Source organism: Prionailurus viverrinus, chromosome B4 (assembly GCF_022837055.1).
Source record: "Prionailurus viverrinus isolate Anna chromosome B4, UM_Priviv_1.0, whole genome shotgun sequence".
Taxonomy (NCBI): Eukaryota; Metazoa; Chordata; class Mammalia; order Carnivora; family Felidae; genus Prionailurus; species Prionailurus viverrinus.
In genome coordinates, this window is record NC_062567.1 from 37,923,630 (window position 1) to 37,937,123 (window position 13,494).

Here is a 13,494-nt window from a genome sequence, read left to right on the forward strand (position 1 = left end):
CACTCTGAGCTTTTGAGTTTAGAATCCCTTGCGGTTGAGGTTAGAGTCACCCCCTTATGGGACAGACATCCACAGACTGTCCTCAGAGCGCATGCCAGAGGCTTCAGGAATGCAAATGAGCTCCTGACCGTGTGTCCACATCCTGAACTTGAGGTCTTGCTCTCCACCGGGGGTTTGGGACCATAACGCAAGTACTGTGCTTATTATCTCAGATGATCTGCACTGTTTTCATTGAAAAAAACAAAAGGTTCCTTTAGAAGAGTCTCTGATGCTGACATAATCCCCTGAGGGATGCCCCTTTTCTTGCCAGAGCCTTCTCTGATGTCTGGAGAATTTCCCCTCCAGGTACAGTGAAGGAACAGTCAAAATGAGAATCCTTTAGGATAAAAAGAGCAATACAGAAGCCTCCTCTCCCCTGGCCTATTTCTTGTCCCTACCCAGCTCTGAGTTTCCCCTCCTTAAATAGCCACCTTCTGTGAAGGCATCAAACAAGACCATCCAGGTTGGGGGTGCTCCCCGGCCAATCTCTAGCTCCCCCATTAGAAGACAGTTTAGAATCATCAGAGGCTAAAGCAGAGGGGAACACCCAGGGGGGAATGAACAGGTAGTCTCTCTGTCTTGGAGGAGGGCTAGAGGGAAAGGAGACAAATCATCTGCCCTGCACACACCCCAATGCACAGCCTTCCTGTGGGCTACCGATGATGAGTCCCCGTTGCATCTATAGAACATTGGCATCTCCCATTGCCCAGAACCCTGACCTTCAAGTCAAGGCCTGGGCATCATTGATGCCCTTTACAACCATATGAGAGCCATCCTGCCCCCTCCCACTTTGGCGTCCACAACTCCTGCCCCAGACACACACTGCTCACTTTGGGTGTGGGGAATTGGAGTCAGAGAAAGCAAGAAGACCTGATGCTTTTGAAAGAGAAGAACCCAGAAGTTGCTTCTTTCAGGATGACAAGAATAACAGGTCTACAGCATTCCCTCCTTATCCACAGGGATGCATTCCAAGACCCCCAGGGGATGCTTAAAATCGCAGATAATACCGAGCCCCATATATACTCTTTTTTTCCCTATACACACATACCTATGATAAAGTTTAATTTATAAATCAGGCACAGTAAGAGATTAACAACAATAAATAAAACAGTTATAACATATGCTGCAGTAAAAGTTCTACGAATGTGGTCTAAGTACCTTACTGTACTGTACTCACTCACCCTTCTCGTGATGACATGAGATGACAAAATGTCTAAGGGATGAGATGGAGTGAAGTCAATGACACAGGCATTGAGACAAAGCATGAGGCTGATATTGACCTTGTGACAAGATGTCAGAAGGAAGAGCATCTGCTCCTGGACCACAGTTAACTGTGGGTAACTGACACCTTGGAAAACAAAACCACGGATGGGGGGACTACTGTCATATGTTTACACTACACCGGCCGACAACCAGACTTGGGGGGAAGGTAAGGGGCAGGGGCCCGCTCACACCACTGCCGCCAGCAGCAATCTAGAGCCAGGTAATTGCAAACCAGCATGCCTTGGACTCTGCAAGGCATCCAAGGAACCTCTGGCCGCAGATTGGGTGTTTGAAGCCCCAGCCCCAGAATCATGGAATGTCAAGAGCTGGCCAAGACTGTGACCCACTCTACAGATGAGGAAAACAAGGCTCAGCAAGGGGAAGGGACTTGGGCAGGTCCTTGCTGGTGAAAGGGCAGCAACAGCAACATCTCTTGAAATAGAAAGTCATATGTATATATGCAAATTACATCCAAATACATGTGTGCTCTTTCCTCTGAGTAAGTAGAATGTGGCCCTTGGGAAAATTCCAGGGGAAATGCCTGTTGTCACTTGTAAGTATTTTCTGGAAATACTTGCTTTGCTTCCTCCGGTACCTCTGTGCCCTAAGTTCCTGTGTTTTTGTCAGATCTCATCAGGATGGACTCTAGACACTTTCCCACCATCTCCCTTCCCGACTTTGGCGGCTGAGTCAGCCACAGAAGGTGCTCCCCCACCCCTGACCCCATCACCGCTTCCGCCCCCATTACCATTCTTGTTTGGCTCCTATTTTTTCCTCTCTCTGCCCCAGAGCCGCCTCATGTGTGCCCGCCTGCAGGGAAACGCCAGGCTGCCCACCTCTGTGGCTGTGGTGGCTTACCATGCCCGGGGGACAGAGGCAGCCGGACACGCAGCCCGTGCTCATGCACTGCAGGTCGTAGTTCTGGCAGGTCTTGGCACACTCGAGCCCTTCAGCCCTCGGGTTGTCAGCAGGGCACACCAACTTGACCATGGGGGGCCGACAGGACAGGCTCCTTTTGCCTTGGAAGTAGAAAAACCAAAGAGGCGACCCATGAAGGATGAATCTACCTTCCACACTGTCCTTGGTCCCCCCAGGTGCAGCCACTCACTCCCAGAGACCCAACTGCCCCTCCCTGGGATGACCTGACCTCCAGCAGGTCCAGCACTGAGCCAGGTTCCCCAAGTGGGACTAGATGGCCACCTCATCTATTCATCTGAGCCCCTGACCTTTGCCTACGTTGAAGGCACCTCTCTGGCTCTCCACAACCTTATGACTGCCCACGTTCCTCATCCCCTTGAGCCTGCCATAGCAGGTTGCATTAAATCGGGAGGCACTGCAGAAATGTCCAGACCTAGGCTTTATAGGACCTGCATTTGGGTGATAAAAAGTAACCTTTGGGGGCCCCAAGGGGACCATTCCTAAAATGGTCATGCTAATTTAGTTACAAAAACCTTAAGGGGAGATTTCTATGTCATTTTCTGCCCAGCCACTGGCCACTCCAGCCGCTCTATTTAAATCTGCTACACTCTGTCCCTTGACACCCCTTCCCGCCCTGCCTGCTTTGTCAAGCCTCCATCGGATGGCCTCCAATACCACCCTGTGATATACTGTCTGTTTTACTTATTTGTTGATTGCCCACCCATTGCCAACTAGAATACCAGAATAAATGTTCCCTGAAAGCAGGGGTTGTGTCTCCTTTGTTCAGGATGTATCATATTTCCTGACAGTTGGGAGGTATCAATGGCTGATTGAATAAATGATAACATCAGATGATTGATACAGCACTTTCCTTTCAAAAACCCAGATGCACTTCACAGCATTTCTATCTTACTGCATAGAGCACTTACTGTCTCCTGTGAACAGGTTCCAACCTTATTTTTTTTTTATTTTTTAATGTTTATTTATTTTTAAGAGAGAGAAAGACAGAGCATGAGCTGGGGAGGGGCAGAGAGACAGGGAGACATAGAATCCAAAGCAGGATCCAGGCTCTGAGCTGTCAACACAGAGCCCAACGCAGGGCTCGAACTCACCAACTGTGAGATCATGACCTGAGCCGAAGTCAGATGCTTAACCAACTGAACCACATTGGCACCCCCCCAGTCTTAATTTTATATGGAAACTTTTGTTAGGAAACTGAAACCCTAAAAGGTCAAGTGGCTCTTCCAAATCGTACAAAATTCTAGGAGCTTCTTGACTTCACAAAAGATGACCGCTTCCAGGAACTATCAACTAGAAAAAAGCCAAGAGAGGGCAGGGACATGAGCAATCGGCAAAGAGAGGAGGAGAAGGATTTAGTGACCCTGAGGTCTGCTACAGACTGAATGTGCCCCCGTAAATTCATGTGTTGACCCCAAAGGTAGTTGTAATAGGAAATGAGCCCTTTGGGAAGTGATGAGGCCATGAGGGTAGAGCCCTCACGAATTGGATTTGTGCCCTGATGAAGACAACCCATGGAGCTCCCAGCCCTTCTTGCCCTGTGAGGATACAGGAGAAGTCTGCAAACTTTACCTGACCTTGCTGGCACCCTAATCTTGGACTTCTAGCCTCCATATATAAATACATTCCTGTATTTCTCATAGTTAAGCCACCTAGTCTGTGGTGTTTTGTTATAGCCGCCTGAACAGAAAAAGACAAGGTCACAAGTTCTGATTTCAACTTGTGAGCCACTCACATGCTTAGGATCTTATCCCAGCTCAAGGCTGAGAGATGCTCCCCAATCAGTCATACAGGGAAGCCTGACTTCTCACCAGGACAAACTGGAAAGCCAATGCATGGCACACATCTGTGTCACTTGGAGAGATGGCGTCTTGAGGGAAGCAGAAGGCAGAGAGAGGTGGTCAAGCCAGATGTTGAAAATAGCTCATTTATCTGCCTAATAGCATCCCTCTCCCTCCTACTGGGACAGTCCTTTCTAAGCAAGGATCCATCTGGAAGCCAATTAGTTTTCCCTGATCCATAAGTGTGAATATGGTTCCCTCAAAGCTAGGTCAGCCCCTTCTCCCTTCTGTGCCTTGTCCTTCAACAGTGTAGCAACTATTAGGACCTTCAAACTGAGAACAATATGCCCAAACTCTCCTCTTTCACATCCATCTGAGAAGCTTTCTAAACAGGTACCCTTGTCATTAAAGACCTAAATGTGAGACCTGAAACCATAAAAAATCCTTGAAGAGAGCACAAGCAGTAATCTTGCTGACATTGGCTGAAGCAACATTTTTCTAGATAAATCTCCTGAGACAAGGGAAATAAAATAAAAAAATAAACTATTTGGACTACATCAAAACAAAAAACTTCTGCACAGTGAAAGAAACAATCAATAAAACTAAAAGACAACCTACAGAATCGGATATTTGCAAATGACATATCTGATAAAGAGTTAGTATACAAAATATACAAAGAACTGATACAACTCAACATCCAAAAAATAAATAATCCAGTTAAAAAATGGGCAGAAGACATTCTGCAAAGAAGACCTATTTCTCCAAAGAGGACACCCAGATGGCCAACAGACACATGAAAAGATGCTCAACATCACTCATCATCAGGGAAATGAAAATCAAAACCACAATGCATTATCACCATACACCTGTCAGAATGGCTAAAACCAACAATGCAAGAAACAATAAGTGTTGGCAAGGAGGTGAGAAAAAAGAACACTCGTACACTGTTGATGGGAATGCAGACTGGTGCAGCCACTGTGGAAAACAGTATGGCAGTTCCTCAAAAAGCTAAAAATAGAACTACCCTACAATCCAAGAATCACACTACTGGGTATTTACCCAAAAATTACAAAAACACTAATTCAAAGGGATACATGCACATCTGCCTTTAAATAGCATTGTTTATAATAGCCAAACTACAGAAGCAGCCCAAGTGTCCATGGATAAATCGTTGAATAAAGGAGATGTGATATATATATATATATATATATATATATATATATATATACAATGGAACATTATTCAGTCATAAAAAAGAATGACATTTTGTCATTTACAATGACATGGATGGAGCTAGAGAGTACAATCATAAGCAAAATAGGCCAGTCAGGGAAAGACAACTACTATATGATTTCACTCATATATGGGATTTAAGAAATAAAACAAATGAGCGAAGGGGGGTGGAAATGAGAGAAACAAACCAAGAAACAGATTATTAACTACAAAAAACAAATGGATGGTTACCAGAGGGGAGGTGTGTGGGGGGATGGGGGAACGAGGAGATTAAAGAGAGTACACTTATCCTGAGAAAGAAAAATAAATAAAATAAAACAATTAGATAGATAAGCAGATAGATAGACAGACAGACAGACATCCTTGTAAGTATGTCCCTGAGTAAAAAGAGGCTAATGAAGGGGGTGGTCTTCACCACAATCAAGGTGACCAACTTACAGCTACTCACTGGGTTAAGGTCACCATGGGCAAAACAGAGGTCTCACTGAATCCATCTTGCAGATAACTCAATTTTTCCCCTGAAATAAAATTCCTCCCTGCCTCAATAATTTGGATGCACACATGCAAAGGCATGTCAAGGCCTGAAAACCACTCACATGAACATAAAAATGGTGTCAACCCTGACATGTGCCTGAATGCACAGGCACATCAGACAGAGCAGCCCAGTGGAGAGGTGAAGAGCCCTTCCAGGGGGACAGTACTCACTGCGGTGAGACAGGGGGCTGCTGAGGAAAGTGTCAGGCAGCAGGCTTCCTGGGGCTCCACTCGTGGTACAGTGCATGAAGCCATCCTCACAGTAGCTGCAGAGAGGAAAGTCAGAACCCAGCTTCGTAAGAGCGGCTATGCTTGCTGGCTCCTTTTCCTCACCTCCCACTCACCGTCTCCCCGTCCAAGTCAAGGTGGTCCCATAACTCATCTGAAACACAGCCCGCTAAGGCCACTCACCCTCTCTATGTCACCAAACCCAGTGGAACGTCTTCAGTTCTTTCCTTACCTGATCCCTTTCGACATTATTCGACCACTGTGACTATCCTGTTCTTCTAGGACAAGAAACAAATCTCTCCTGGTTTTCCTCCGACTTTTCTAGTTGCTCTTTCAGGCTCACCCCTCTGCTGGCTGCACCCTGGGCTCTCATTCTAGGCTGCCATCCATACACTCAGCTTCTATGACAGAGACGACTCACAAATTTACACCAGCAGCTGGGATCTCTCCTTTGAACCCAAGACCCGTGTATGCAAGTGCCCACATGATAGCCATCTTGGCATAACAAAGACTTCAAACTCAGTATGCCCAAAACTGAAGTCATGATCCCACCACCAAAGCCAGTCCCCCGCCAGGGCTCTGATTCATTGTATGATACCACCAACCATCCAGTTTCACAAACCAGCAAACGAGGGGTCAGCCCTGATACTGCCTTCTTCCCAACCCCCACGTCTGACCATCACCAAGCCCTTGGACCTTGTCGCCTAAACGTCTCTGGCATTCACATCCACTTCTCTACCTTCACTGCCATAAGCCACCACCACCTGTCACCTGGACAAGGCAGAAGTTCCTAACTGACTGATGTCCCTGCACCTATTCTTGCCTCTCTCCAAAACACACTCCTCCTGGCAGCCCAAGGGTTTTCCAAAGCCTAAATATGATTATGTCACCTCCCTGCTGGGACTCCTTTGTAGCTTCCCCTCAAGAGGCCTTAGGAAAGAGACCAAATCCCTCAGATGGCCTCCCTGGCTGCATGCGATCTGACCCCTGACTACCTTTTCTCTAGCCCATTTCAAGGATTCATAGACCACGTACTTCTCTTTCTTCCACACTTGTGACTCTGCATGTATTGGAGTTATTATTTGGTTAACATCTCTCTCTGTGTCACTGGACTATAAGATCAAAGACGGTTTTGCTCATTATCTGTTCAGCAGGCAGCATAAGGCTCTGCATAAAGTATCCAATATTTTTTTTACATATTCTTTTATTCCTCTCCTCCGATCCCAATCCCCTCCCCTAACATGGCAATTATTTTTATGACATGTAGTCTCCTAAAGCGCCCCCGAGGATCCCCACTTCCTGGTGTTCAAACTCTTGTGTCATCTCCGTTGCACCAAGGTTGATCTGTGTGCCGACAGTATGTGGCAGCAGTGACATACCATGTGTCACTTGAGATTAGGCTATAAAAGACTGCAGCTCCTGTCCTGGTACTCTCTTGGATTACTCACTCCAGGGAACCACTTCACAAGCAGCCCAATGCAGAGGCCCACATGGCGAGGAACTGAATGAAGCCTTCTGCCAAGAGCTGTGTGAATGAGCTGGGAATGGAGCCTCCAGAGCCAGGCAAGTCTCCAGATGACTCAGCCTGCAGCCCTGGTCAACAGTTTGACTCCAACCGCATGAGCAAACCTAGTCACCCAGCCAAGCTGCTCCAGGAGTCCTGCCCCTTAGAAACCATGTGATATTATACATGTCCATTCTTTCAAGCTGTTAAATTTGGGGTTAATTTTTTTATGCAGCAATAGACACAGAAAACTAATACAATCTTATTCTGTTCAGTGTAGACCTGCCTGCATATATTCTCATAAAATATGTATTTCTTTCGCATGCCTGTATGTTTCATTTGTATAAGTGGTACTATCTCATATATCACAGTGTTTTGTCGTTTTCTTTACCACCACGTGTTCAAGATTGAACCCTGCTAATACATACCTACTTTCCCGGTGCTTCTAAGGCTGCATGATCCTCTACTGTGTGCATCCACTGCCTTTTCCCCATGCACCCTCCCAGGGATGGACACAGACCTCAAACAAAGCTGTGACTAACATCTTCATACATGTGCCCTTAAGAGCCTGTGTGAGAGTTTCTTTAGTGTATATGCCTGAGAGCAGGACTGCGGAGATATCAAGTGTGGGTATCTAATTTGCATAAATCATGCCAACTGCTTTCCTAGGCGCCAGGAGCAATGCACCTTCCAGATTAAAGAAGGCCAGGAGACTGGAGAAAGGAGAGGTAGGCAGGGGTCAGATCGCATGGGGCTTGGGAGGCCATCATAGGGATTTGGTCTCTACCCTAAGGCCTACTGAGGGGAAGCTATTAAGGATTCCAAGCAGGGATACGACATAATCAGATTTAGGTTTGGGAAAGATACTGAGGTGTCTGAACAGGTGTATGTCCTAACAGTAGCAGAGCGGGGGCTCCATATTCCACAGCCCTGCTGACACTTGGCATTATCCAGATTTCAAATTTTTCCACTCTAGTAGATATGAAGTAATACTCGTTGTTGTGATTTGTATTTCTCTAACAGTAATGATTTTGAATGATTTTTAATGTGGCTGCTGTTCAATGAAAATTTATTAAATGAGCAAAAGAGAATCAGCCCTTCCCTCTCTGGGCACATGCAGAAACGGCGCCCTCTGGTTTTTAACTAACACCTGATTTTAAAATATCCTCATGTCATGGTCTGTCTGTCATTTGGACATGACCCAAAAGCTTAATTTTATTTTTAGAAAGAAGAAAAGAGAAGAAAAACCTTGTAGGTAGGATTATAATCAACTCCTGGCCCAGAACCTGGCTTGCAATAGTGTAAGTGCTCTACCATGATGCCTGTCTGGTGACCAAACAGCCTAAAGATACTTCTACACACATGTGTTTGTACCTTCCTACTACCTCTTGTGGGCATCACCAGCATTTGCTCCATGGGGCTCACCTTTCAGTGTGCGGGGATAAAAATAAAGAGCCACAAAACAAGCCCCAAGTTCCTGATGGTTCCCATTCTCCATGAAATCCAGTTTTCTAAATGAAGTGGAGAGACGGGACAGACAATAGCTTTCAGCCCTGGTACCCAAAGGAGAGCCCGGGAACATATCATGGAGAGGTCACTGATGTGCAAATCCTGAAGAAAGCCTGAAGCCAGGGCTATTCCCCAGCTCTGCTCACCCAGGGCCCTCTGCACCTCATCTCCCCACCTTCCCTGTGCCTCCAATATGGTAAAATGACCAGGGACACGTGCTGCCCTCCAAGTCACCCCAGACTCCTACCCTCTGGCTTCTTTCCTCACCACACTACTGCAACATGGGGGCCACTATGACCTTCCGATTGCCAAATTCAACAGCCTCCTCTCCATGTAATATGAAGAGTCTAAGAGTCCCTGGGTTCTATCACTGGCTAGATGATTTGGGAAAGTGATAATCTCCCTAAGCCTCAAATTCCTTACTAAGAAAAGCGATGCTTGCCTTCTAACGGCATTGTTTTAAGGTCCCAGAGAGAAACACCCTGAAAATCATAGCTGGACAAGCAGAGTAAAACGACCGCTTGGGTGAAGGCCCAATGCTCAGACCAACAGATGTTGACACTCTCCTCCTCTCCTCACCTCCACCATATGGCCCGGCATTCGCTGTGCCTTTTTGCTTGCCTTTTTCCTTTGGCCTCTCTCACAGGATCCTCTTTCTGCTCCCCTGGCCCTCTGAACATCCCCCCAAGCTCTGGACTCAGTTTCCTTTTCTGCTCCTCAATCCACTTCCTTCGTGGGCCCGGCTGCCCCTGCAGCCATACAGAACACCTCCACGCAAATCTTGTCCAGCCTCCACCTCTCACTCGAGTCCCACACCCACGCCTCCGGTGACTGTTTCCCCTCACTCACCAGCATGCGCTCTTGGCAACTCAGCCATCCGGGCTAAGACCAAATTCATGATCCTCCCCCTACCCACAAGGAGCCCTCTTGCTGTTCCTGTTCTCCCGGGCACTCCAGTCCAGAACCCCGGGGCCGTCTTCAGCCAACCTCATCCCCCTACATGTCCCCCCAGTCTGTTTACTTCCTGGGGTCTCTGGCCTCTGTCCCTTGCTCCATCTCCACTGCTAGTATTGGCCTGGGGCCTTAGCACCTTTTGACCAGACTGTGTCAACTTCTTCCCACAACTGATCTCCCTGCCTCCACACCTCATGCAGCTTCCAGAACCCACTCCTTAAAGCTACGCTTTGACCTATTTGCTCTTTCAAAACCTCTGAGGTCCTCCCTGCCTACTGCTCCAGTCCCCCCCCTCCCCATCTTTCGAAGATGCCCAACATCCTCCCAGGCTTATCTTCCCTTCATGCAACATATGCCCCCCCAGAGGACTTACCTTGGTGACTGGTGAGTACTCCCTGTGTGTTTTTGGCCCTGGGCCTCGGCTCCACCCCAAAGCCCTCCTCCACAGGCCCGCCCCACGCCCACTGCTAGAATCTTCCTCAAACCCAAAGCTACCTCCTGCACTGGGTCTTCTCCAGCTCCTCCCAAGTGGAAGCAATCTGACCTTTTCTGAGTAGAGATTTTTATGTCTACAAAATGGTGAGCCTACCAAATATGATTGTTATTTCATCTCAGTAAACATTGACTATGCCTATTTTCTGCCATAAGTGTGTTGGGTGCTGGGAATCAGGACCTAAGATGTGGTCTCTACTCTTGGGGAGGTCACAGTCCAGAGGGGGATACAACACATTTTGCTTAAATCCAAGTCCAATGACAACCATTCTTTCCATCCAAGCATAACCAACCTTCTCTGGGCATAAGAGATGGTGAAGGACCACAAACTTATCTCACTAAGTGAGGAGGAAAAGCTTCAGACCACACACAGTGTGCAGACCTTGTTTGGATTCTGATTTGAACAAACCAATTATATATAAAAAAACATTTTGAGACAGTCAAGAAAGCTAACATGGATGGAATATTAGGTGTTATCAGGAATCATTGCTAGTGCTTATCTGAACAATGGTATTATGGTTAGATCGGGTTTTTTAAGTGCTTATCTGTTAGAAACACATACTGAAATATTTTCAGATGAAATGATGTAATATCTGAGATTTTCTTTATTCCAGCCAAAAGGGGGAGGAGGGAATAGATAAAACAAGAATGGCAAAGTGCTGATAATCACTGAACCCGGGGACAGATGCCTTAGGGCTCCTCACTCTATTCTCTCTACTTTTATGTCTGAAATACTCCACAGGACATTTTAACTGGTCTCCCTAGTAAACCATCAGCTTCTTTGGGGCGCACACTGTGTCTTGTTCTCCTTCAGATCACCAGTCTCTAAGCCAGCACCCAGGCCAGAGCAGGTGACAAGGAAATGTCATAAATTTCTCCTGTGACGGTGACAGCCCCTCTGAAATGGACCAGGACAGAGGGACGGGGCAAAGGGCCAAAAGAAGCAAGTGTGATTGGAGCTATTTTTCAGGGAAGTATGTAAAGCAAGTCAAGGTAGCAATGAACCACTGAGGTGAGGCTGCCTTAGTCTATTTTCTGCTGGTTCAAATGCCCCCGCCTGGGAACACTGCCAGGGGGCTACAGAGGAGGGGACAGGGAGCCCTCCCATTTCCTGTTCTCAAACAGGGAAACTAAGACCTACTGCAGGGAAATGGGGCTCAACACGTGAGAGTTGGCAATGAAGCTGAAGCAGTCCTCCAGCCAGCCATGAGTAAGGAAGCCACTCAAGCTGGGTGAAATCCCAGCTTTCTTTCTGACTTGCTGGGCAAGTCACTTTCTTCCCTGGGCCTCAGTTTCCCACCCACAAAATGAAGGATTTGGAGAACCATTTTCCTCTCAAGCCCTGCCATTCCCGAGGTCCCTGGTCCTGCTGCATGCACTTACCACGTGGTGTGATGGTCTGAGAAGATGTCCTCGGGCTGGAAGATCTCACCGTCATAGTAACAGGGGCACTGGGCCTTGGGCACACAGTCTCCCCTCTCATCCAGGTACAGCCCTGCGGGGCAGAAGCAGCCTTCCAGGCAGATCTCATTGCAGTCCTCATCCGGGTAAGAAAGGGAGCGACAGGTCATGTTGCAAGGGGTCCCACACTGCAGGTACACCTGGCCCTGTGGGCAGCTCAGCGCTGGGAGACAGGCAAGGGAAAGGAAGGCCTCAGTGGAAACATGAAGATGACAAGGACTGTCTTTCTAGGACCTGTAACCCCAATTATATCTGTACAATCACTACCTTCCTTTCCTACTAGGAGCAAAACTGTATTGTCATGCTCACAAATGCCTATGATAATAATGAATGCACACGGTTTCCCCTCTGCTGAACTAGAGGGATCCTGCTTTAGTGGTCTCTGAATCCTTGAAGTCTGGGACATGTAGAAATCAGGTGGATTTTGACACTGTGAATATTAAAAAGAACTGGGCATGGCAGGCAAGGGCATTTCTCCTGGGATGATGATAATTGAGCATCTACTGAATATTCTGCTCTTCACCAGCTTCTGTGCCTTTTACACCTCCCATTGAATTAGATCTCATAGCCCTCTTCTTACGAGTAAGAAAACTCAAACATAAGCTAAGTAATTTGTCAAGGTCATGCCTCCCAGGAAGAAGCAGAGGCAGGATTTGAACCCAGCTCTCTAGGACCAAGAGCTCATGCTCTTAACCATTATGCTCTACAAAGGAAGCAACCCCTTATGAGCCATGCTTTTGAGGACAGCCACAAAGTGCGGGGACACTCTTGTGCCTGCCTCAGCCAGGTGGGCAGCCCTGTCTGCTCCCCACCTTCACTCTCCCTGGCCTCCTCCCACAGAGAAACAGCACAGCAGACAAGACCCAAAAGGACGCAGCAATACAGGGAAGTGGACAGGCTCTGTCTCCCAAATTCCTGGGTTCGAGCCTTGGTTCTGCCATTAGTTAGTTATGCTGTGACCTTGAGCAGTTTCCTCATTGGAATAGACTAATACCCACCTGGATTGTTGTCAAGGTTAAGGGAGCTAACAAGTTCAGAGTAATGCCTGGCACATGGTAAATGCTCACTGCTGTTTTATCATGATGATGACTGCGGAAACACAGCCCCAGCTCAGGGGGCTCCAGATGGGAGGGGTATTCCAGATGAAGGCCCAGGCCTAAGAAGACCTAGCACTCCTGGATTCTGGCCAACACTGTGAGCACCCCGATGAGGAAACCCTTTACTGGGGGTGTGGGAAGTGCTTTGCCCTTTCTAAAGGCTTTCTTCTTGCTAATCAGCTCCTATCCAAGAAATGACCACCTCACTCTGAGGACACTCCCGTGGGGACCATTAGAACCCTTGCCCTCTCTGTTAGAATCCATTTCTACAGTGGACACCCACTGGCAAAATGTGTCACAGAAAGTGTAAAAGGAAGCCCTGGCCGTGAACCTCAGACATGGGGGTGAGAACACCTGGAGAGCCCCTGTAGGCTTCCCCTCCTGCACCTGCTCAGGGTTTAGTATTTGAAGGGATCTGAGAAGGGAGGGGGCTCCGTAACCATATTAGACATGGGTTTTTCTC

The 13,494-nt window shown here is 47.5% G+C and overlaps 1 protein-coding gene across 1 annotated transcript in view; it reads right to left on the minus strand.

The window, feature by feature from the left end:
- Positions 1-13,494, minus strand: part of VWF (von Willebrand factor) — a 138,227-nt gene that overhangs the window by 67,991 nt on the left and 56,742 nt on the right. The window contains exons 16-18 of the mRNA XM_047866328.1: positions 11,857-12,097; positions 5,958-6,052; positions 2,161-2,321 (exon numbers count right to left, since the gene is read on the minus strand). Coding sequence (XP_047722284.1) covers positions 2,161-2,321; positions 5,958-6,052; positions 11,857-12,097 — 497 coding nt within the window. The remainder of the gene's footprint in view (positions 1-2,160; positions 2,322-5,957; positions 6,053-11,856; positions 12,098-13,494) is intronic.